This window comes from Chiloscyllium punctatum, chromosome 46 (genome assembly GCF_047496795.1).
Source record: "Chiloscyllium punctatum isolate Juve2018m chromosome 46, sChiPun1.3, whole genome shotgun sequence".
NCBI lineage: Eukaryota > Metazoa > Chordata > Chondrichthyes > Orectolobiformes > Hemiscylliidae > Chiloscyllium > Chiloscyllium punctatum.
The window spans coordinates 58,564,460-58,590,726 of record NC_092784.1 but is presented as its reverse complement, the minus strand read 5'-3'; the positions used below and the strand labels follow the sequence as shown (position 1 = coordinate 58,590,726).

At 47.8% G+C, this 26,267-nt stretch overlaps 1 protein-coding gene across 2 annotated transcripts in view; it reads left to right on the top strand.

Moving 5' to 3' along the window:
* LOC140468149 (ras GTPase-activating protein nGAP-like) overlaps positions 1 to 26,267 on the top strand; it is a 94,012-nt gene that overhangs the window by 18,248 nt on the left and 49,497 nt on the right. The window contains exons 2-3 of one of the 2 annotated variants that reach the window (XM_072564354.1): positions 1,113 to 1,252; positions 6,309 to 6,381. In XM_072564354.1, the coding sequence (XP_072420455.1) occupies positions 1,113 to 1,252; positions 6,309 to 6,381 (213 nt within the window). Of the gene's footprint in view, positions 1 to 1,112; positions 1,253 to 6,308; positions 6,382 to 17,302; positions 17,504 to 26,267 lie in introns of those variants that run through there. The other variant, XM_072564355.1, reaches the window with a different exon arrangement.

Here is a 26,267-nt window from a genome sequence, read left to right as displayed (position 1 = left end):
GCAGCACTCCCTCAGCACTGACCCGCTGACAGTGCGGCACTCCCTCAGCACTGACCCTCCGACAGTGCGGCACTCCCTCAGCACTGACCATCTGACATTGCAGCACTCCCTCAGCACTTTCCTCTGACAGTGCAGCACTCCCTCAGCACTGACCCTCTGACAGTGCAGCACTCCCTCAGCACTGACCATCTGATAGTGCAGCACTCCCCTGGTACTGACCCTCTGACAGTGCAGCACTCCCTCAGCACTGACCCTCTGACAGTGCAGCACTCCCTCAGCACTGACCCTCTGACAGTGCAGCACTCCGTCAGCACTGACCCTCTGACAGTGCAGCACTCCCTCAGCACTGACCCTCTGACAGTGCACACTCCCTCATCACTAGTTATGAGCCCTCGATATGCCTCAGTGTCTGAACTTTCTTACTGTGTAGGCAGAACACTTGCTGTTGACATCCCGAACCCTCACAGTGCCCTGTAAAGACAGTCTTCTCCTCTGCTGAGAGGTTCTCACGGTCGACACTGATGTTTCTGACACCCAGGCCGAGTGTTTTCAGCTGGGGCCGGAAATCCCTTGCATGCAGCACACCTTGTTGCTGCTTCCTGTGCACACCACAAAGTGGCAGGCGAGACAGGAAGGTGTGATCATTGACTGAACATGATCTGTGCCCAGTACCCACTGCCCTCCCTGGTGTATACCAGAGCATGATCAGTTTGACAGATGAACCTTGGTTTGCCCACTGGGGGGCAAAAGCACCCCTTTTGTAATTTTCTGGATGTTTAACGTATATTGAATGGGACTGTCATAATCACATGAAGTAGCATCTCTAAGTGACAATAAGAAAACCATTTTAACACATTTGTTGGTGGTGTATTAATGAAAACCTCCAGCCCGCAATCATGTAGCTGTGATTTTGCCCATACATGGATTGTGGGATCATTGGCCTTGGTTGGTCTGTGTGGTAATGAGCATAAAGGGTCTGATTTCTCTTCTTCACTTTGGGTACCATGTACAACTGCAATGCTTTCTTTTCACGGTGGGATGTGTGTTTTTTGTTCTCTCTTCCCTGATGTGTGTTTTTTATTCTCTCTTCCCACCTTGCCATCCCTTTACAGATAGTGTTGATGCAGCAGTGACCTCTGAAACTCAGAGCCCTCCCATTTTGCTGGTACCTTCAGCAGGAGTGCCAGTCTGGGACGTCAATAACTGTACTCTTGTCAACGGTCAGTTGATGCTGATGTCCAAAGATGATGAGGTATGTAATAGTACGTGGACAATGATCTTATACAGGGGTGTGTGTGTGTGTGAAGGAGTATGTGTGACAGAGAGAGTGTGTGTGTTTGAGAGAGAGTATGTGTGTGTTTGAGAGAGAGTGTGTGTGTTTGAGAGAGAGTGTGTGTGTGTGAGTGAAAGACAGAGAGTGTGTGACAGAGAGAGTGTGTGTGTGTGAGTGAAAGACAGAGAGTGTGTGACAGAGAGAGTGTGTGTGTGTGAGTGAAAGACAGAGAGTGTGTGTGACAGAGAGAGTGTGTGTGTTTGAGAGAGAGAGAGAGAGTGTGTGTGAGTGAAAGACAGAGAGTGTGTGTGACAGAGAGAGTGTGTGTGTGTGAGTGAAAGACAGAGTGTGTGTGACAGAGAGAGTGTGTGTGTTTGAGAGAGAGAGAGTGTGTGTGAGTGAAAGACAGAGTGTGTGTGACAGAGTGTGTGTGTTTGAGAGAGAGAGAGAGAGTGTGTGTGTGTGAGTGACAGAGAGAGTGTGTGTGTTTGAGAGAGAGAGAGAGTGTGTGTGTGAGTGACAGAGAGAGTGTGTGTGACAGAGAGAGTGTGTGTGTTTGAGAGAGAGAGAGAGAGAGTGTGTGTGTGAGTGACAGAGAGAGTGTGTGTGTGTGTGTGTGGTGTGTGTGAGAGGGACGCCCCCTGGCTCTGTAATAGAGCACTGCAGATCCCTGCCCACCCAGCCCCTCCAGGGCACACAGGGAGTGTTTGTAACACTGGTTCAATAGCTAGACAATCAGCACCTTAGTCCTTCCAAAACTGTCCCGAAAGGGGAAACAAACAAAAGCATCTGTGAAGATATGAAACAAATGTATGTGACATTGGTCAACAACTTGCCCTCAATACAGTGCCCTCAATGTTGTAAAATATGCCAGGGGGGGTTCACTGAACCACATCAGACAGACTGTAGCTAAAGATGGAGATTTTAAGTAACTTAAGAATGGAAGAACCGGGAGCAGGAGTAGGCCGTCTGGCCCCTCGAGCCTGGTCCACCATTCAGTACGATCACGGCCGATCTTTTCATGGACTCAGCTCCACTTACCCATCCTCTCACTATAACCCTTAATTCCTTTACTGTTCAAAGATCTATCTCTGCCTTAAAAACATTCACCGAGGTAGTCTCACCTGCATCACTGGGCAGGGAATTCCACAGATTCCCAACCCTCTGGGTGAAGACGTTCCTCCTCAGCTAAGTCCTAAACCTGCTTCCCCCCTTATTTTGAGGCTATGTCTCCCTAGTTCTAGTTCCACCGCCCCAGTGGAAACAACCTCCCTGCTTCTTTCCTGTCTATTTCCTTCAGAATTTTACATGTTTCTGTAGGATTCCCCCCACATTCTTCTGAATTCCAATGAGTATAGGCCCAGTCTACTCAATCTCTGTTCATAAACCAACCCCCTCAACTCTGGAACCAACCTGGTGAACCTCCTCTGCACCCCCTCCAGTGCCAGTTCATCCTTTCCCAAGTAAGGAGACCAAAACTGCACACAGTACTCCAGGTGTGGCCTCACCCAGCACCCTATACAGCATCCTATGCAACATAACCTCCCTATGTTTATACTCCATCCCTCTAGCAATGAAGGGCAATATTCCATTTGCCTTCTTAATTGCCTGCAAACCAACTTTAACATGATAATATTATAACATCTCCCCCTGTGTCTTTGGGAAGTTGTTGGATAACGTTTCCAAAAAGTGCCTTGGGATGTTTGACTCCATGAAAGATTCCGCGGCGAGCTGAGCTAACTTGAGAACTCTACAACACCACCCAGCCCCACAGGGATACAGTGGGATTGTGGTTATCTCACTGAGCTGGTTGTGCTGGAATGATCGAGAGAGTCATGTTCAATCCCAGCACGGCAGATTTTCGGTCGAGTGAATCCTGAATTAAAAGTTAATGTCGCAACCGCTGCGTTATGCTTTACAAACCTCATCTGGTTCACAAATTCACTTCAGGGAAGAGAGTGTGCCATGCTTGCCCAGTCTGGCTTGGCATGGTTGACTTTGAACTGCCTCCTGTTATAGTTTGCACATGTACTTGTCGGATATGGGAATCGCTGGCAAAGGCTGAATTGCTTTGTCCACCCCAACTGTGCCCCTAAACTGGGGCATGTCAGAGATGGTTTCTCTCTGGATACAACACGATTGAACAGGGAATAATCTGACAACTGGGGATGCTGGAAATCTGAAACACAAGCAGAGTTTGCTGGAGAAAGTCAGCAGTTCTAGCAGAGAGAGAAAGCAGAGTTCATGTTTCAGGTCCAATGGCCCTTGCAGAATTTCCTGAAGCAATCGATAAACTGTTTTCAAGACCAGCTTTATATTATTTTCTGAATTTAAATTCCACCATTTACCATGGTAGGATCCAAACTCATACCCCCAAGGGATAGCCTGGATTAAAGGCCTGGTGACATTACCAGGCGGCCATCACCTTCCTGCAATGTACCTCAGATGTCGATCTCCCGTGACGCAATTGGAACAAAGCTTGGCTTAGTGAACATGGGTCTGTGTCTGTAACTCACTCCCTTGGTCTGTCAAACTGCTCCCTCTGCTGTCTGTTGGAGGAAACCTGACAGCAGGAACTGTGTGTCGATCATTATCAGTGTCTAGCTCAGTGTGGTGCTGGGAATGCACAGCAGGTCAGGCAGCATCCGAGGAGCAGGCATATCGACGTTTCGGGCAAAAAGCCCTTCATCAGTAATTATTACCCTGGCTGTAACCCAGTTATGGTGAATCATTGCCTTTTCAGCCTGATAGGTGGACAAAAATAACATAAATGCCTTGTCATTGTGTATTTTGTTCCACTTTAGCCCACAACCTTGTCCCTGTCTTGTAGTGAGGTCAACCAAGTGGAACTCAGAGGATATAGTTCTGAGTTCTCAGAGGATAGAGTTCCTAGATCGGGGCTGTTAACCTGGTCCAATCAGGGAGCCCTGGCTGACAGATGTAAACAGGAGGGTTAGGGGTTCTGTTCACTCTGAGGGCTGGGTCTGAGCTAGCTGGGTCAGTGTCATGTACTTTGCACGTGTATATAAAGGGGGACTTGGTGATGAGGCCTATCCGGCCTCTCCTTATAACTCAAACCCTCCAGTCCCAGCAACACCCTCGTCAATCTTTTCTGAACCCTCTCCAATCCAATAATATCTTTCCTATAACAGGCCTCTGCATTTATTTCATCCCTGTCTCTCTGAAGTTCTCTTGCTCCACACGTTCCCCGTTCCTTCTAAGCTCTGACTCCAGCCTCTTATCCCCTGCTTTCTCGCTCGGTCTCACCACTGCTTGTCACTCCTTGATTCCAAACTCCTCCTAACCTTTTTCTTATCTCCCAATCCTTCCTGTAAGACTCTCGCTACAGCCCACCCAGTTGATCAAAGCCCTCTCACTTTGATTCAAGTTCCTTTCCCCTCCTGCCTTTGAGAAATAACCTGCAATATTTTTTTCACAAATGAACACCAGAAATTGCTGGAGAAACTCAGCAGGTTTGACAGCATCTGTGGGGAGAGAGAAAAACAGAGTTTCGGAAGACTTGAGGGCGAGTCACACTGGACTCTGCTTCTCTCTCCATAGGCGCTGCCATATCTGCTGAGCTTCTCCAGTATTATACAGTTATACAGTCAGAGGGTCAGACAGCACGGAAACAGACCCTTCGGTCCAACCAGTCCATGTTGACCATATTTCCAAACTAAACTAGTCCCACCTGCCTGCGCTTGTTCCATATCCCTCCAAACCTTTCTTATTCATGTCCTTATCCAAATGTTTTTTAAAGATTGTAACTGTACCTGCATCCACCACTTCCTCTGGTAGTTTATTCCACACGAGAACCACTCTCTGTTTAAAAGAAGTAGCCCCTCATGTCTTTTTAAAAACTTTTTCCTCTCACATTAAACCTACATCCCTCCGCCCTGGGGAAAAGACCCTTGTTCACCTTATCTATCCCCCTCATGATTTCATAACCCTCTACAATGTCACCTCTCAACCTCCTTTGCTCCAGTGAAAAACATTCCCAGCCAATCCAGCCTCTCCTTATAACTCAAACCCTCCAGTCCCAGCAACACCCCGATCAATCTTTTCCGAACCCTCTCCAATCCAATAATATCTTTCCTATAATAGGCCTCTGCATTTATATTAGATTTCCAGGATCTATAGCAAATACTCTAATACTTTTATTAGAGTATTTTTCTGTATTTCAAGGAAGAGTAAATAGGGAAAGGTGTATGGCAATGTTACGAGTCTAGTAGCCTAAAGGTCTAGGTTAATACCCCAGGGATAGGGATTTAAATCTCACCCTAGAAGCAGGTACAATTTAAAATTAATGAATTAATCTTGGAACGAAAACCTATTCTCAGGAATGGTGACCATGATAACTATCAACAATTGTCATAAAAGCCCAAACCAACAGAAAATACTGGAGAGACTCAACCGATGGTATCTGTGATGACGAATTGTGTTGAACTCGAAATGTTAATTCTATCTCTCTTTACAGACACTGCCAGACTTGCTGAGTTTCTCCAGCACTTGCTGTGTTTGTTTCAGAATTCCAGCGTCTGCAGTATTTTACTTATAAAGCCTATTAAAAAAAAAGCCCATCTCTTTCATTAATGTCCTTCAGGGCAGGAAACCTGCCATCCTTACCCAGTCGGATTTACACATGACTCTGGACCCACAGCGATGGAGTCGCCTCTTCACTGTCCTTTGTAGTGACACTCTGGGCCTCTATTTTATTCAAGAAGGCAGCTCATTGTCACCTTTTCCAGGGCAAGTAGGGAAGGGCATCAAATACAGCCTTGTCCATGATGCTCCCACATTTTGTGACGTAATGCAACAGTACCTATTTGTCCTTTGTCTTTATTGTCGTATCATTTGGTCTTTGTGCATTTGTCCATTGAATCTAATGTAGAAAGCACCAGTGATGTGTATCTCTCACCAACAAGATTTAAATGCATTTTATTATGGGAGTAGAAATAATGGTGAGATCTATAATAAAAATCACCAGTTAATAGTAGTTATCTGTTATAACCATTGCTATTTTTTGTAATTGTAGGCGGGCTGTAGAATTAGGCTAAGGACCAGTAGCTGCATATCTGATAGTAGCCTCGGTGCATCTCAGAATTGGGGTAAGAATCTTCTCTTTATTCCTCTCCCTTGACTGCTTCAATGTCTTTTTATAGTTGACTGGCCAAGCCCCAACAGTGTGGGGAGTCACAAAGACCAGGAAGAGAGATGGGATGACGATGGGCAACATTAAGGAGTGCTCAGAGGGATTTAGAGAGTCAAAGAGATGTGCAGCTCGGAAACAGACCCCCTCGGTCCAACTCATCCATGCCGACCATATATCGCAACCTAATCTATCCCATTTGCCAGTATTTGGCCCTTATCCCTCTAAACTCTCGAAAATATCACTCTTTGATCTTTTGTGCTTAGAGCTTTGGAGTCATACAGCATGGAAACAAACCCTTCTGTCCAACTCATTCGTGCTGACCAAACATCCCAATCTGATCTACTCCCATTGGCCAGCCCTTGGATCGTATCCCTCCAAACCCTTCCTATTCATAAATCCATCCAAATGCCTTTTAAATGTTGCAATTATACCAGACTCCACCATTTCCTCTGGCAGCTCATTCCACACACGTACCACCCTCTGTGTGAAAACGTTACCCCCGAGGTCTCTTTTAAATCTTTCCCGTCTCAGTTGATATCTAGTTTTGGACCCCCTACCCGGGGGGAAAAAGACCTTAGTTATTCACTCTGTCCCTGCCCCTCATGATTTTATAAACCTCTACAAGGTGCCCCCTCAGTCTCCAATACTCCAACCCATTGATGGTAAGAGGCAAACCCATGAGGATGAGATGGTGGAAAGGTATGAGTTGGGTAAGACTGTTCCTTTCAAAGCCAGGTTATACCAGTTAGGAACAGCTTCTGCACACAAAGGATGGTAGACCATTCTTCACATGGGTGAGAGTGATACATTTATGTTATCCATACGGGTGGCACAGTGGCTCAGTGATTAGCACTGCTGCCTCACAGCACCAGGGACCCAGGTTTGATTCCAGCCTTGAGTGACTGTCTGTGTGGACACGTTCTCTCCTTGTCTGCAAGGGTTTCCTCCCACAGTCCAAAGATATTGCAGGCCAGGTGAATTGGCCATGCTAAATTGCCCATAGTGTTAGGTGCATTAGTCAGAGAGAAATGAGTCTGGGTGGGTTACTCTTCGAAGGGTCAGTGTGGACTTGTTGGGCTGAAGGGCCTGTTTCCACACTGTAGGGAATCTAATCTAATCTGAAGGGATTCAGGATAAAATGGCATCTGGAGTCAGGTTAGAGATCAACTAATATCTTACTCAGTAGTGACAGAGATTTGTGGGACTGCCCCCATTTCTATGTTTCCACGTGGCTGTGTCTATATGTATTTCTAAGTGTGTGATTTATAGTCTGAAGGAACAGGGGGAAAATGACGCAAACTTTTATTTGCACAGAGTTCCATTGTTAATTTCATTGACTTTCATATAAAAAAAGATTTTTCAGTGAGAGGGAGAGCAAGGGCAGAACTGGCTGACCACCCACTTGGGATAACTTACCAGCTGTTAATGTTAGTCCCACTCAAGTGAGACGCAAGACTCTCAGGATTGTGACCGGTGCCACGGGTTAGTGAGGCTAGGAACAGAGAGTGAGGTTAGGATCAGAGAGTGAGGCTAGGATCAGAGAGTGAGGCTAGGGACAGAGAGTGAGGCTCGGATCAGAGAGTGAGGCTAGGATCAGAGAGTGAGGCTAGGGACAGAGAGTGAGGCTAGGATCAGAGAGTGAGGCTAGGGACAGAGAGTGAGGCTCGGAACAGAGAGTGAGGCTCGGATCAGAGAGTGAGGCTCGGATCAGAGAGTGAGGCTAGGAACAGAGAGTGAGGCTCGGATCAGAGAGTGAGGCTAGGAACAGAGAGTGAGGCTAGGATCAGAGAGTGAGGCTCGGATCAGAGAGTGAGGCTAGGATCAGAGAGTGAGGCTCGGATCAGAGAGTGAGGCTAGGATCAGAGAGTGAGGCTCGGATCAGAGAGTGAGGCTCGGATCAGAGAGTGAGGCTCGGATCAGAGAGTGAGGCTAGGGACAGAGAGTGAGGCTAGGGACAGAGAGTGAGGCTCGGATCAGAGAGTGAGGCTCGGATCAGAGAGTGAGGCTAGGAACAGAGAGTGAGGCTAGGAACAGAGAGTGAGGCTCGGATCAGAGAGTGAGGCTAGGGACAGAGAGTGAGGCTAGGAACAGAGAGTGAGGCTCGGATCAGAGAGTGAGGCTTGGATCAGAGAGTGAGGCTAGGAACAGAGAGTGAGGCTAGGGACAGAGAGTGAGGCTCGGATCAGAGAGTGAGGCTCGGATCAGAGAGTGAGGCTAGGATCAGAGAGTGAGGCTAGGATCAGAGAGTGAGGCTAGGGACAGAGAGTGAGGCTCGGATCAGAGAGTGAGGCTAGGGACAGAGAGTGAGGCTAGGAACAGAGAGTGAGGCTCGGATCAGAGAGTGAGGCTAGGATCAGAGAGTGAGGCTAGGAACAGAGAGTGAGGCTAGGAACAGAGAGTGAGGCTCGGATCAGAGAGTGAGGCTAGGATCAGAGAGTGAGGCTCGGATCAGAGAGTGAGGCTAGGATCAGAGAGTGAGGCTAGGGACAGAGAGTGAGGCTAGGATCAGAGAGTGAGGCTCGGATCAGAGAGTGAGGCTAGGATCAGAGAGTGAGGCTAGGGACAGAGAGTGAGGCTCGGATCAGAGAGTGAGGCTAGGATCAGAGAGTGAGGCTCGGATCAGAGAGTGAGGCTAGGATCAGAGAGTGAGGCTAGGGACAGAGAGTGAGGCTAGGATCAGAGAGTGAGGCTCGGATCAGAGAGTGAGGCTAGGAACAGAGAGTGAGGCTAGGGACAGAGAGTGAGGCTAGGATCAGAGAGTGAGGCTCGGATCAGAGAGTGAGGCTAGGAACAGAGAGTGAGGCTAGGGACAGAGAGTGAGGCTCGGATCAGAGAGTGAGGCTCGGATCAGAGAGTGAGGCTAGGAACAGAGAGTGAGGCTCGGATCAGAGAGTGAGGCTCGGATCAGAGAGTGAGGCTAGGAACAGAGAGTGAGGCTCGGATCAGAGAGTGAGGCTAGGGACAGAGAGTGAGGCTAGGGACAGAGAGTGAGGCTAGGGACAGAGAGTGAGGCTAGGAACAGAGAGTGAGTGCCGATGAACACGTGGCTGCAGGGCTGGTGTAGGAGGGAGGGTTTCAGGTATGTGGGTCATTAGGATACCTTCTGGGGAAGGTGGGACCTGTACAAGAGGGACGGGTTGCACCTGACCTGGAGGGGCATCAATATCCTGGGCGGGAGGTTTGCTCGAGCTCCTCAGGAGGGTTTAAACTAGATTGGCGGGGGGGGGGGAGAGAGAACCTGAGCCACGGATCAGAGGATGGGGTAACTGGTCAATAAGCAGATACAGCATGCAGAGAGTTTGTGGGGAAGAATAGACAGTTGATAGGGCAAAGTTGCACTTAGTGTGATGGGTTGAAGTGTTTCAAACTCAGAGCATAGATCAGTACTTGGAACTATGATGTTGTGGCCATTACGGAGACTTGGACATCATAGGGGCAGGAACGGTTGTTGGATGTTACAGGATTTAGATGTTTCAAAAGGAATAGGAGGGAGGTAAAGAGGTGGGGGACTGGCATTTCTAATTATGGATAGTATCACAGCTGCAGAAAGGGAGGGTGTTGAGGAGGGTTTGTCTACTGAGCCAGTATGGGTGGAAATCAGAAACAGGAAAGGAGCAGTCACATTACTGGGAGTTTTCTATTGACCCCCCATTAGCAACAAAGACACAGAGAAACAGATTGGGAGGCAGATTTTGGAAAGGTGCAGAAGTAACAGGGCTGTTGTCATGGGTGACTTCAACTTCCCTAATATTGATTGGAACCTCCTTAATGCAAATAGTTTGGATGGAGCAGATTTTGTCAGGTGTGTCTACGAAGGATTCCTGACTCAATTTGTCGATAAGCCAACTAGAGGGGAGGCCATATTGGATATGTTGCTTGGTAATGATGTAAAAACAATGACCGCAGATGCTGGAAACCAGATTCTGGATTAGTGGTGCTGGAAGAGCACAGCAGTTCAGGCAGCATCCAAGGAGCTTCGAAATCAATGATCCAGATCAGGTGTCGGATCTCTTGGTGGGAGAGCAGTTCAGTGATAGTGATCACAGCTCCCTGACCTTTGCTACACTTGTGAAAAGGGTTAGGTGCAGATGGTTGGGAAAGTATTTAGATTACTTACAGTGTGGAAATAGGCCCTTCGGCCCAACAAGTCCACACCGCCCCGCCAAAGCGCAACCCACCCATACCCCTACATTTACCCCTTACCTCACACTAGGGGCAATTTAGCATGGCCAATTCACCTGACCTGCACATCTTCGGACTGTGGGAGGAAACCCACGCAGACACGGGGAGAATGTGCAAACTCCACACAGTCAGTCGCCTGAGGCGGGAATTGAACTCGGGTCTCTGGCACTGTGAGACAGCAGTGCTAACCACTGTGCCACCGACTTAATTGGGGGAAGGGGAATTACAATGCTATTAGGCAGGAACTGTGGAGCATAAATTGGGAACAGATATTCTCAGGGAAATTCATGACAGAAATGTGAAGGTTGTTTAGGGAGCACTTGCTGATAGAGTTGGACAGGTTTATCCCACTCAGGCAAGGAAGGGATGGGAGGGTGAAGGAACCTTGGGTGACAACAGATGGGGGACATCCAGTCAAGAGGAAGAAGGAAGTTTACTTAAGGTTGAGGAGGCAAGGATCAGACAGGGCTCTAGAGGGTTACAAAATAGTCAGGAAGGAACTGAAGAATGGACCTAGAGCTAGAAGGGGGCATGAAAAAGCTTTAGCGAGTAGGATTAAGGAAAACCCCAAGGCATTCTACACTTATGTGGGGAACAAGAGGATGGCCAGAGTGAGGGTAGGGCTGATCAGGGAGAGTGGAGGGAACTTGTGCCTGGAGTCAGGGGAGGTAGGGGAAGTCCTGGGAATTACAGATCAGTCAGTCTTATGGTGGGCAGATTATCGGAGAGGATTCTGAGAGACAGGATTTATGATAATTCGGAAAAGCATAGTTTGATTAGAGATAGTCAGCATGGCTTTGTGAGGGGCGAGTTATACCACACAAGCCTTATTGAAGTCTTTGAGGATGTGATAAAACACATTGATGAAGGTAGAGCAGTGGATGTGGTGTATGTGGATGTTAGCAGGGTGTTTGATCAGGCTCCCCATGATAGGCCCATTCAGAAAGTAAGGAGGCATAGGATACAGGGAACTTTCCCCGTTTGGATACAGAATTGGCTGGGCCATGGAAGACAGAGGGTGGTAGTAGATGGAAAGTGTTCAGCCTGGAGCTCGGTGACCACTGGTGTTCTACAGGGATCTGATCTGGGACCTCTGCTCTTTATGATTTTTATCAATGACTAGGATGAGGAAGTGGGAGGGCAGGTTAGTAAGTTTGCTGATGACACGAAGGTTGGTGGAGTTGTGGATAGTGTGGAAGGCTGTTGTAGGTTGCAACAGGATATTGATAGGATGCAGAACTGGGCTGAGAGGTGGCAGATGGGGTTCAACCTGGAAAAGTGTGAAGTGATTCATTTTGGAAGGTTGAATTTGAATGCAGTATACAGGGTTAAAGTCAGGATTCTCTTCAGTGTGGAGGCACAGTGGGATCTTGGGGTCCACATGCATAGATCCCTCAAAGTTGCCACCCAAGGCGATAGGGTTGTTAAGAAGGTGTATGGTGTGTTGGCTTTCATTAGCAGGGGGATAGTGTTAAAGAGCCATGAAGTTATGCTGCAGCTCTATAAAGCCCTGGTTCAACCCCCACATGGAATATTGTGATCTGTTCTGGTCGCCTCATTATAGGAAGGATGTGGAAGCTTTAGAGAGGGTGCAGAGGAGATTTACCAGGATGCTGCCTGGACTGGAGGGTATGTCTTATGAAGAAAGTAACTGGGGAATTCGAAGACTAGGGGGCACATTTTTAAGATGAGAGGAGAGAGATTTAAATAAAGACGTGAGGGGCAAATGTTTTACTCAGAAGGTGGTTTGTATGTGGAATGAACTTCCTGAGGAAGTGGTGGATGTGGGTACAGTTACAACGTTTAAAAGACATTTGGATAAGGACAGGAATAGGAGGGATATGGGCCAGGAGGAGGCAGGTGGGACTAGTTTAGTTTGGGGTTACTGTCAGTATGGACTGGTTGGACCAAAGGGTCTGTTTCCGTGCTGGATGACTCGATGACTCTGTAATAAGATATAAGTAACTCATTTAAAGACGTTTACAAGTATTTAATGGGGAACGATTAGGGAAGAAGGAGGAATGAGCCCACATTATCAGGTCACTGACATTGTGTAAGAGTCTGAGAGCGACAGATCTGCAGTTCTCAAAACGACTTTGGTTGGAGATTCCCTTTTCAAGTATGTCAGTAGTAATGATCTCACAAACTGATGAAACCCAACAATACCACTGTTCATTTGGAAAGGGAGAACAAAAGAAGACTATTTAAATGGAGGTACATGTGAAGAACTTTACAATAAATGCCTTGAAGAAACAGATAACTCCTCATTGCAGCAGCTTGAGTTTGACAGATTAGACCCAGGAAAGTCAAGGATAAAGCTGATGTGACACTCGACTAATGTTGGGGTGTGTACAACCTGAACTGTTTTTGATGTGGGAACACCACCCCCTGCAAGCTTCCCTCCAATCCTGACTTGGAAATATATCGCTGTTCCTTCAGTGCCGCTGGGTCAAAGTCCTGGAACTCCCTCCCTGGAGGCCATTGCAATAGATCCAGAAGTGAGGCTTAGCTACCTCCTCTCCAGGGGCAATTAGGGATGGGTAATAAATGCTGGCCCAGCCAACGGTGCCCTCGTGCTGTGGAAATTGAAAATACACCCAAACAGGGGCAGAATAGGCTCCTCCCCTTCCTATGTTCCACATTCAACACAAAGAGTTATTGGTCAGATGAGCAAGTTCACTAACACACTGACAATTTCATTCCTCAAAGAAAAATTCCAATGAAGAAATAAACTTTCTCCCCTCTGTTTCTAATATCGGGGCAATCACATGAAAATGACTTTCTCCGGAATATTCTGTGCGCACTGATGGCAGCTTGTCTGTTATGTAAATGTTCCCAGAGTGTACACGACAGCTAGAAGGCTTATGTAAGGCAAACTGACCTTTCCCACGTTATCAACTCAACCAAACGATTAATATAAATGGGAAGTGTTAGAAATACCCCAGCTGGCCAGGCAGCATCGTAATGACAGTCACAGAGCCTAATTTCAACGGCTGTAATGGATTCCAAGTCTTCCATGTTGATTGAATGTGCCAAACCCCTCCCCCCATCACAAAATTAGAGCATTTACGATCCTCACATCACCCCCCCCCCCTCCTCCACAAAGTAACTGGGTGACTCAATGCATGCAAGGTAGCTCAGTGGTTAGCACTGCTGCCTCACAGCGCCAGGGACCTGGGTTTGATTCCACCCTCGGGGTGTCTGTCTGCGTGGAGTTTCGACATTCTCCCCAATGTCTGCGTGGGCTTCCTCCCACACTCACAAGATGTGCAGGTTAGGGAGGATTGGCCATGCTAAGTTGTCCCAAAAGGGATGTACAGGTTGGGGGGGGGGTCAGCCATGGGAGATCTAGGGTTATGGGGTAGGGGGTGTGTGTCTGGTCGGGATCCTCTTCGGAGGGTCAGTACAGAATTGACAGGCTGAATGGCTTCTTTCCACACCGTAGGGATTCTGTGGAAGCAGGCATCCATGACTGGGTCGAGTAGGTGTCTAGTCAGCCACCTGAGTGGGATTAGCATTAACTCTTGGTAACTTATCCAAAGTGGGTGGTCAGCCAATTCTAGCCTTCTCTCTCTCTGGTGGAGAAATTATTTTGTGGGCAATATTGGGAATCGCTACAGAATACCGCCAGGTCTCTGTCGACCTATTTGATAACCAATGTGGCGGACAATGCTTCCATTCAATCAGGAGAAACTCTCTTTGCCCCGAGAGCAGTGTGAGTGTGAAACTCACCACCACACAGACGTGAATATGTTGGGTACGCTCCAGGGTGATGCTGGATAAGCACATGGGGGTCAAAAGGAATGGCAGGATATGTTGATAGCTTGAGGTGAATTGGGGGCAAGGATGCAACTGGTGGGGTGATGTAGACCAACATGGAACAGTTGGGCCAAATAGCCTGTTCTTGTGTTGTAGATCATTGTCATGTTTAATGAACACCCTTCACTTGTTGACAGTAGCCTCTAACTGTTGGAAATGGTTACTGACTGCACTGTGTAAAGATGCTGTGTCTGGGAATGGTACCATCGGGGGGGCTTTTGGCTTCTGTTTAGTTCGGGCTGGTGTGGTTAAGACAGTTGCTCTATTTCCGAAATGTCGATTGGTGGGCAGGAAATGACTCACGCTCCTTAAGCACGTAACACCACAAGAGGAAGGGAGGCTTTTCAAGTCGGCCAACAACGTGCCCCAGTCCTGGGCACGCTCAAAGGAACGTCTGGCAAGATTCCTGGCAACGAGCTCCTTCTGCTGTTCCAGCACTTTCTTAACCTGAAGTGCAGGCCTACCTCCCCAGAGGATTGAGGCAATGCATTGCCAAACCTTTCCCCCACTGTGTTCCTGGTTTTAAACCAATGGTTACAACCTCTCAGTGAGAAGGTCTGAGGTAGTGTAAGTGGAGGTAGTGGTTGTGGCAGAGACCATAAAGATTAAACCATAAGATAAGGGAAAATCAGACCATTCGGCCCATTGAGTCAGCTCTGCCTTTTGATCATGATGGATTTGTTTCTCAACCCCATTTTCCAGCCTTCCCTTGATCCCCTTACCAATTAAGTACCTATCTATCTCCACCTTAAAGACACTCAGTGACTTAGCCTCCACAGCACTCTGTGGCAATGAGTTTCCAAGATTCCCCACCCTCTGGCTGAAGAAATTCCTCCTCATCTCCCTTCTAAAGGTTCATCCCTTCACCCTGAGGCTGTGCCCTCGGGTCCCAGTCTAGAGGAAACATCTTCTCCACGTCCACTCTCTCCAGGCCCCTCAGCCTTGTGTAAGTTTTAGTCAGATTCCCCCCTCACCCTTCTAAACTCCATCGAGTCCAGACCCAGAGTCCTCAACCGCTCCTCATATGACAAGCCCTTCGTCCCCGGGATCATTTTGCACGGGGTGATGGGAAGGAATGCCTGTGAGAGATGGGGCAAGGGGGTGAAGGGGACGGGTTGAGTCGGGAAATGAGGGAGACCTGCTCCCAACAATGGCCAATTGGACGTCAGAGATTGGGATCCCAAGGTCTCAGCTCGTGATGCCACGGTGTTGGGGAGCGGGGGTCCCAACTCCCACTTCGGGAAGCACTGGATGTGGAAGTTCATTCAGATGCTTGCCACAGTATTGCAGGATCTGGGGCAGCCATGTAATAATGAACGTTAACATTGTCCGTGACAACGTCACCCGTCCCTGTGCTCCTGTTGCTGTTTGTGCTGGTTATATGACCCAGGATCCAGACTGTGTTGTAGTCCACCCAATTAGTAACATTCAGGGGTGACATCTGGGGCTCTACAGTTGACCTCAGGATATCTGCAGGATTGCGAGGTGAAATCAGCCAGGTTCCTTCCCTGCTGGGAGACTGGAGGAGCTGAGAGAATTCTCTTCAGAGCATGGGATGTTAAGGGGATGCAAAACAGGAACGTTCAACATTGAGGATGGCTCCAAGAGAGTCATTAAGGGGGAACTGTATATAATGGCAGGTGGGATATAGGTAAAGCAGTGTTACTTCTGCAATTATGATTACTTATACAAGGTAAATGAACTCGCACCAGTGTATAATTGTTTCAGCCAAGAGCTGAGTTAACAAGAATGAAAACTATGTGAAGGATTGATAAATTCTTGATGTCACAAGGAATTAAGGGCTACGGGGAGAATGTGGGTAAGTGGAGTTGAAATGCCCATCAGCCATGATTAAATGGTGGAGTGGACTCGATGGGCCGAATAGCCTTACTTCCACTCCTATGTCTTATGGTCTTAAGGAAATATATAATTGCTGCTTCAGATCTTGTCTCGGACTGAAATTATTAAAGTGAGTGAGCTTCATTTCTCACAGGCAGGACAGCTGGAAAACACAAAACCACAGAATGGTTACAATAGTGAAGGAGGCCATTTATTCTGTCACTGCCTGTACTGGCTCTGAGAATGAGCACTATTGAAGGTTTATATAATTCACACAGTAACCAGAGTGGAAGGTGATTTTTTTTGTCATGCGCTGTGAGTTGTACAGGCCATCTGAATTTGAAGCATAAACCCAGAAGAACTAATTAAAGCCCCTGCTATCTCAGAATGGGCAGCTCAGTGGTTAGCACTGCTGCCTCACAGTGTCAGGGACAGCTGTTCAATTCCACCCCCAGGTGACTGTCTGTGTGGAGTGTGCACATTCTCTCCGTACCTGCGTGGGATTCCTCTGGTTTCCTCTCACTGTTGAAAAATGTGCAGCTTAGGGGGGAATGCAGGGTTGCAGGGATAGAGTAGAGGGGGTGGGCCCTGATGAAGAGTGGGTTTGCAGGCTGATGTGGAAATAGCGGGGTGCTGGGACTGCCGTTTTGAGTGGGACTCATTGGAGAATTTCTTCAAAGAGTTAGCAGAGGCTGACGAGCTGAATGTCTTCCTTCAGTTCCGTACCGTTCTATAGTCCCTGCCGAACTTAGCTGGCAAGCTGACAATTGCACGGCTTATCGCCAGTCTAAGAAGCACATACAATCTTGGTGTGAAACAGGGGAAATTTGATTTTTTGCAAACAGGATGTTAAGAAGGTAGACAGATGACAATGTTCAGGTCGGAATGCTTTCTTTGAATCAGACTGACGTGGTCATGTGACCGGTGAAGTTGGTTGGCTGTCAGTTACACTGAAGCTGATACTCGCTACTCTGCGTCGCAAAAGATCAGAGCGTCGTGGGGAAGAGAGAGAGAGAGGAGAGAGAGAGAGACACCACCCGGGTTTCGGGGCAGACAGGGAGAGGCTGGTGCTTTGCAAAGGCAGCACCAGCGGTGGTCGTGGGAGAGACTCTCACACACTCCGAGGGCTCTGAGCGCACCGAGTGTGACACCCGACCCTGGGAGCAACAAGACCGAGATGCAACAACGACAGAGCAAGATGGGCTTGAAGCGTTGGCTTTTCTGTGGGGCACAGCAAGGTGAGTGACAATTCTGTGCTCGCTGACCCAACCCTCAGCACTCATCGTTCAGCAGAGGCGAGAACTCTCTCCTCCCCTTTGGCTGTGCTGCTTTTACACAGGGAAGCTTAACTTAAGAGAGAAACAACGTTTTTTTTTAAAAACTCACTCCAAACCGTAGCATTGTTTAGCTGAGTAAACTATACAAGTTGGAAATAGTTCCAACCACCCACCTCAGTTCAAAAAAAAAATTTCCCTTCATAAATTACTTTGGATGTCTGGAGAAAATCTGAGAGGAACCTACATTAATAAGTCATAAGACTTTACTCCAGCAAAGGAATTTGCCAAGCAACGGATCAATTATCAATAGAATTTGCCTAATTGCAATGTCTCCCTGGGTTTCCTGCGGGTGCTCCGGTTTCCTCCCACAGTCCAAAGATGTGCAGGTTAGGGTGGATTGGCCATGCTAAGTTACCCCATGGTGTCCAGGGGTGTGCAGGCTAGGTGGGTTAACCATGGCATATGCGGGCTTAGATCAGATTCCCTACAGTGTGGAAACAGGCCCTTTGGCCCAACCAGTTCATACCAACATCTGAAGAGTAACCCACCCAGACCCATTTCCCTCTGACTAAAGCACCCAACACAACGGGCAATTTAGCATGGACAATTCACCTGGACCTGCACATCTTTGGACTGTGGGAGGAAACCCACACAGACACTGGGAGAGTGTGTAAACTCCACACAGACAGTCGCCCTAGGCTGGAATCAAACCTGGGACCCTGGTGTTGTGAGGCAGCAGTGCTAACCACTGAGCCACCATGCCATGGGTTGGGGTGGGGCTGGGTGGGATGGTCTTCGGAGGGTCAGTGTGGACTTGATGGGCCAAATAGTCTGCTTCCATTCTGTAGGGATTCTGCATCTAATGAACGGGCGCTGTTTATTTACCTCTCTCTAGATTCCAACCAACAGGTTTGGAACTAAAATGGGTCCATCTTGTCCAATGGCGTTAATGGATATTTTGTGAAGATTGAACTTTTAGGTTTCAAGAAAGACGGAAAATTTAGTTTTGTTTATCTGGGATAGCCAACATTTTCCATGAACGTATACATGTTCCTGATAGGTTAAAGGAAGAAAAAGGCTTGCATTTATATAGCACCTCCCATGATCTCAGAATGTCCCAAAGCACTCTACAACCATTGAAATGCTTTTTTTTCCAAGTGCTGTCCCTGTTGTTTTGGAAGGAGTCTACTTGTGCACAGCAAGCTATCCCAAAGAGCAATGTGGTAAATGACCAATTTATCGGTTTCGTGGTTTGATGTTGGGGGAGGGATGAATATTGGGCAAGGCAATGGGGAGAAATCGTCTGCTCTTCCCCAAATGGTGCCCTGGGACCTGTCGCATTCTCCTTACGATGTGTCTGGCTTTTATGTCTCATGTGAAAGAAATTGCTTGTGGCACCCCCTTCACACTGCACTTCAGGTTCAACATGGGGTTTATGCTGAACCATAGAAGGAAGCAGCACAAGGAGGCCATTTGACCCATCAATACCCATACTGGAAATAGTGCCATCCCCTTGTTTCTAAAATGGGCTGTGAACCTTCTGCCTCAGAGGCACCAGCTGGTCCTCAGCTAGCTCTAGGACAGGAACAGTGGAGGTGGTGACACAGTGGTAAAGTAACCCAGAGGCTAACGTCCATGGCGACCAGGGTTGACTTCCCAGCATGGCAGCTGCTGGGGTTTTAATTCCACTCAGAAATCTGGAATAGAAAGCTGGCCTCAGTGATGGTGGGCATAAAGATATTATTGACCATCATGTCAACCCATCTGAGTCACTGATGTCACCGTGGCATCCTGACCTGCACGTGGCTCCAGACCCACAGCCCTCTGACATGCCTTAGCCAGCCTCTCCATTCAAGGGGCAATTAGGGATGAGTAAGAAATGCTGACCCAATCAATGACACCCACATCCCTTCGATGAAAATTAAATTTTTTTTATTCGGTGAGATTAAATTGTGTAGGTTAGGTGGATCGACCATAGGCAATGCAAGGTGACAGAGATAGGGTAAGGGGTTTGGGATGCACTTTGGAGGGCTGGTGTGGTCTCGGTGGGCCGAATGGCATGCTTTCACACTGTAGGGATTCCATGATTTCTAGGGCAACATGGTGGCCCAATGGTTAGCACTACTACCTCACAATACCAGGGTCCTGGGTTTGATTCCAGCCTCGGGTTATTGACTGTGTGGAGTTTGCACATTCTCCCCGTGTCTGTGTGGGTTTCCTCCCACACTCCAAAGATGCCCTGGTTGGGGTGAATTGGCCATGGTAAATTGGCAATGGTGTTCAGGGATGTGTAGATTAGGTGCATCGATCAGGGGAATTGGTCCGGGTGGGTTAGTTTTCGGAGGGTCAGGTTGGGCCAAATGGCCAGTTTCCACACCGTAGTGATTACATAACTGAATTTCCAATGGGGAATAGCTCTTTAATCCAGTGGTAGCTATCCCACAGGATATTATAAATTAGTGGACAACACATATTGAGTAATGTCTGTGGAGTCGTAGAGATGTACAGCACAGAGAAAGGTCCATCAAGTCTGTGTCAGTCAAAACCAACTACCTGACTATTCCCATCTCATTTTCCAGCACTTCACCTATAGTCTTGGATACCTTGGCATCTAAATTCTCCTTTAATTGTGATGAGGGTTCTTGACTCTCCTCCCCTCCCAGGCGGTGAGTTCCCGATTCCCCACCACTCTGGTGCGGCAAGCAACTATTTCCTCACATCCCCTCGAAACCTCCCGCCCCTTACCTTCAATCTGTGCCCCCGGTCACTGATACCTTCATCAGCCGGGAAAGGTTTCTCCCTGTCTATGTCCCTCATGTGGTCTTGCCATTGGTACCCACAGGCCGTGAAAGAATGAAAAGGGGAAGCTGGCACATTGTAGGTTGTTGGCATTAACTCCATGCATGCCAACCCTTCTCATCAGGGTCACTGGAGGAGGAGGTGGACTCCTCACAGAGTTTCTGTCCCACCGAGGCTAATCAATGGTGGGTCTCAGAGGTATTACCAGTACACAATGTCAGCTTACACTGCTGGAGGATTGTTGTGAGTAGATGTCATGTCATTGGGTAGAGTGCCTCAGAAACTGATTGGACCACTACCATTGGAATCCTGAGGATAGAAATAGGAAGATGTACTGGCGTTGGAGACAGTCCAGAGAAGGTTCATTCAGCTGGTCCCTGAGGGACCCTATTTTGAGGGAGAGTTTGCGTAGTTTGGACTTTCGAAGGATGACAGCAGATCTTAATGAAACATACCCCGATTCTTAGGGGGTTTGACAGGGGAGGCATGGAGCGGTGTTTCCCCTTGTGGGAGAAGCTCGGAGCAAAGGGGAGAATTTCAGGATAAGACACATTTAAGACAAAGATGAGGAGGGAAGGGTGGTGGATCTGTGGAATACTTTACCGCAGAGGGCTGGGTCATTAAACGGCATCAAGGCTGAGATGTTTTAGTCAGTGAGGGATTTGAGAGTAATGGGGGGAACCAGCAACAAAGTGGAGTTGAGGATGATCAGATCAGTCAGGTTCTCATTGCGTGGTAGAGCAGACTCAATGGGCTGAATTGCCCACTCCCACTCTAACCTTGAGTACCAGGGATGAAGAAGCTGAATGATGTAGAGATACTGGAGCATCTAATGTTGGTCTCCTTAGAATACAGTCAGAAAGTGTGGTGCTGGAAAAGCACAGCAGGTCAGGTTCCGTCAGATGCTGCCTGACCTGCTGTGCTTTTCCAGCGCTACATGTTTCGACTGATCTCCAGCTCCACAGTCCTCACTTTCTCCTTAGAAGAGAGCAGACTGAGGACATTTGATAATGACGTCCAGGATTATGAGTGGTTTCGATTGAGTAAATGCAAAGAAAATGTTTGCCCTTGGCGGTGAGAGGGTCGGGTGCACAGATTTACTGTGGGAGAAGCAGCAAGGGAGATGATTGGCTTGTTCAGTGGGTTATGGTCTCAGAAGTGCTACCTGAAAGAATTCTGCCAATTGTAGTTTCAATACGAAAAACGGACTTAGGTCAATATTTGATTAAAAACAAACCGCAATGGGGAACGAATGGGGGGGGGGGGAAGGATGAGTTCATCAGCCCAGGTTCAATGGGCCGATTGGTCTTCTGTCTGGTATTACTCTGACGTGATCGAGAGTGGGACTTCCCCGCCCTGGCACATTCATTCTTTCATCAGCAACTTTTCATCTGGCTAAAAAAAAAACAACAGCGAAATTAGGTTGTTCGTAAGAAGCTGACTTCCCAAGCTAAATTCACTGAAGCCTTCAGAAGACAGTCAGTGCAACTGCAATATAAGCCCTGGATGCAACCCAGAGATCATCCTTCCCATCACAACCTCTGGAACGGAATCCAGTCAGTCATAGAATCAGGCAGCATGGAAACAGACCCTTTGGTCCAACCTTCTCCAGGTTTCCAAAACTAAACTAGTCCCATTTGCCTGCATTTGGCCTATATCTCTCTAACTCTTTCCTGTTCATGTTTCTGTCCAAATATCTTTTAAATGCTGTAACTATACCGACATCTACCACTTCCTCTGGCAGATTATTTCACATACAAACCACCCTCTGTGTGAAAAAGTTGAACTTGCGTGGTTGAGAGTATGAGAGCAGTGAAATAGTTAGATAACAGGAATCGGTTGCAACGCCAGCTGAGTATTTGAAGATCATCAAGCAAGTTAGGAAAATGATATTGGGTCAAGGGGACGACTGAGGCTGAGGTAAGGGCTAAGGTAGAAGCTTAGCGATGGCTAATGCGTGAGGGAAATCTTGAAGATCAATTGGGGGTACACCACAAAAACAAGCATTACTGATACCAGACATATGCCAGCCAATGACCGTCTCCAATCAGAGAGAAACTAATCATCACCCCTTGACATTCAATGGTGTTACCATCACTGAATCTCCTAACATCAACATGCAGGGAGTTACTATTGACCAGAAACTCAACTGGACTAGCCACATAAATAAGCGAAGATGAGGACTGCAGATGCTGGAGATTAGAGTTGAGAGCGTGGTGCTGGAAAAGCGCAGTAGGTCAGGCAGCATCTCAGGAGCAGGAAAATTGATGTTTCATGCCAAAGCCCTTCATCAGGAAAGAAGCCACATGAACACAACAGCGACAAGAGTGGGTTAGAAGCTAGGAATCTTGCAACGAATGACTCACCTTCTGACTCCCCAAAGCCTGTTCACCATCAATAAGGAGCAAGTCAGGAGTGTGATGGAATACTCCCCACTGGCCTGGATGGGTGCAGATCCAACAACACTCAAGAGGTTTGACATCATTCAGGGCAAAGCAAACAGCTTGATTAACACCCTATCCACCACATTCAGCATTCACCACTTGTGCACTCATGCACAAGATGTACTGCAGTGTTGCACTCTTATTACAATCCCATGACCACTTCCCACTAGAAGAGCAGCAGATACATGGGGACACCACCCCCTGCAAGTTCCCCTCCAAGCCACTCACCGTCCTGACTTCGAGATATATCGCTGTTCCTTCACTGTTGCTGGGTCAAAATCCTGGAATGCCCTCTTTAATAGCATTGTGGGTGTTCCTATGCTGCCTGGACCATCATAATTGTAGGGTGGAGCTCCCCACCAGCACTCCAGAGCAAGTAGGAACAGGCAATTAATGTTGACCCAGCCAGCAACATGAATAAATGGGAAGAGATTCCGAGTGTTCGAGAATGGAACTGTGTGGAGAGGGACTAAATAACAAAATGTCCATTTAACTTCAAAAGTAGTCAAACAAGAGGTTAAAAAAACAATTACAATAGACAGTCTAAGAGAAGACAGAGATGGTTGCATACCCTTTCTTGGTTTCATTCAGCCATGACTCTGTACATGTTGCTTTCAGTTGTGAGTCAGAAGGTGCTGGGTTAAACCACTGCTCCAGAGGATGAGGAGAGGCAATATGATTAGATTCCCTCCAGTATGGAAACAGGCCCTTTGGCCCAACAAGTCCACACCAACCCTTCAAAGAGTAACCCACCCAGACCCATTGCCCTCCATTTACTCCTGACTAATACACCTAACACTATGGGCAATTCACCTGACCTGCACATCTGTGGACTGTGGGAGGAAACCCATGCAGACACGGGGGAGAATGTGCAAACTTCACACGGACAGTCACCTGAGGCAGGAATTGAACCTGAGTCCCTGGTACTGTGAGGCAGTATTGCTTATCACTGAGCCACTCATACCTCAGCTCCTGATCTCACTGCAGTACCTAGGGAGTTTGGCACACTGCAGGGTACTGCTGTCTGAATGAGAAACATAAACTAGACATCATCTGGCTAAGAAAATGGACTTTAAAAAATCCCGTAGCAAAATTTAAAGACAGCAATCGATTTCTCCCTGGTGTCCTGGTCAATTTTTATCTCATTTAAAATCCTGAGAATATTTTGTCATTATCGTATTGGCGTTTACTGCCTGCACATTGACTGCTGAACCTCCCACATTACAATACCTCAGAAGTGCATTCTGAGGGTGAGAGTTTAAAAAGAAAACTGCAGATGCTGGAATCCAAAGATATCCAGGCAGGAGACCGGAAGAACACAGCAAGTCATGCAGCATCAGGAGGTGGAGAGGTCAACATTTCGGCTATAACCCTTCTTCGGGACAGGGGGGTGGGTGTGGGGAGCTGCAGATAAAGGGGCTGGCGGGGGCAGGGTGGTGAGTTGGGGATAGGTTGAAGACAGGTAGAGGGTACGACCTGGTTGGTCAATGGGTGGAATGAATCCGGTTGGCAGCAGGGAGCAGTGGAAGGGAGGGGGAGGGGCTGGGAAGGGAATCGGGGAATGGGGAGGGAAATTATTTGGAATTGAAGAACTCAGTGTTGAATCCTCCAGGTTGTAGGCTGCCCAGGCAGAAGATGAGGTGTGGGCACTGTAGGCGTGCAAACCATCACCTTTCTTAATTTACCACAGAACTAATTATTAAGCTCAATGGAGATAGTGAGGGCAATGGAACAGACCTACGATTGATGGCAGAAGTTTTTTTTCATGAAATAATTGCTGGCAATTGACTTCTAACCGAGGTTGTGGAAGTCAGTTTGATCCCTGATTGAGAGACGGTAAGTTTTTTAGCATGAGCTTTGCTAATTTTTATGTTGCTTCCGAACATCGTGAACAAGTACCCTAATGTGATATTATTAATGAAACAAAACAATCTGTGAGAAGAAGTGGGTTTGTGAGGAGCCTGTATTCATTGTTTACCAGGACCAGAGATACCAAACTGAGAAGTGTGAGGAGGAATCTCACATTTTATTTTTAGCCAAGTGTCAGTATCATCAATGTTTTTTTCCGGGGGAGGTTGGGGTGTTCTTGTTGTGGAGCCCTATGTGTTTTCCTGACGTGCCTTACCGAACATACCTCAGTAACTACCCGACCACTTATGGTGACCCACCCCCCCCTGTCCTGATCCCAGCCCCATTCAGCACTCACCGCGTTGCTGCTAAAACTCCGCGTCTTCTTTAAAAAAGGCCACTGTGAACCCAGATAAGCGTTGGCGATCCGTCTCGTTGGCAATGCAGTAGAATATAGCAGCCACAAAGCCACAGCGCCCATCCCACCCCCTGGCACATACACCCACTGTCTAATCACCAGGGCATACAGTCTACATGCTATCCCTAGATCACCAACACCCTGCACCCACCCAATGCTCACTGGAGACCAGCAGTTTGTCATAATCCAGTAGACGAACATCACACACAGGCCAGGAACCAATATGGTCAAAAACAGAAATTGTTGGAGGGTCTGGTATTGTCTGTGGAGAGAGAAAACCGAGACAACTTTTCGAGTCCAGTGACTGTTCAGCCTTTCTACCTTGTACTACCCCAGCAGCCCATTTCCATCCATCCCTATCCCACCCCCCCCAATGTGGAGACCCATCGCATCGAACAACACCAATGGCTGTCCTCCCTGTCCCTGAACCCCACCATTACACCTAAATAACCCCCATCCTGGTCCTCCATGATCCTGCGGTGGAGACCAGTGAGTGGGGTCGTGGTCAATAACCCCCCCCCCCCATGCCGTTCTGCATACTCCCAAAATGCCTTGAGACTCCACAACCCCCTCCCCATCACCATATTTGTTGTGAACTCCACAAATGCCAGTGTTTCTCTCCCCCCACCATGAGTCCACCCCAAACCCCCCGCAACCTTGTTTGGCAATGATTTCTCCCAAGTGACAGGAGTTCTTCCATCGTCCCAGGAGCAGCCTAATGGGTAAAGATGATCTGGTGCGTGAGCACACAGTAGTTTGGGTGGAGATCTTGTTGTGGCTATCAGACTTCTTGACAACTGTGGCAGCACTTTGAAACGACATCATTTCCTGGAAGTCACTCCAGTCAGCCTCAGCTTGTGAAAGACACCAGTTCCTCCTTTGTGATCTTGCTTTGTCAGCTCTGCCTTTGATGAGTTTTGTATTTCCCTGAACTTGTTAAGTCCTGGAGTAGTTTCAGGGGGAAGTATCTATAAGGACGTGTGGGCTCCAGCCACTGAATAGTCAGTGAGCACTCAGAGACATCCTGGATTGAGACCCAATTTGATTCGGCTGATGAACGTGATAAATTTAACACCAGTTCATCTTTTTGCCAAAACCTCTTGCTGCGGGAATTTGGGATCTGACTGGTTGTCCTCTCTCGCATTAGCTAAGCTGTTGTAACATCACTCACGAGTAATGTGGTTACTCAAGTTGCTTGTCTCGTCTGCTGTGAGAT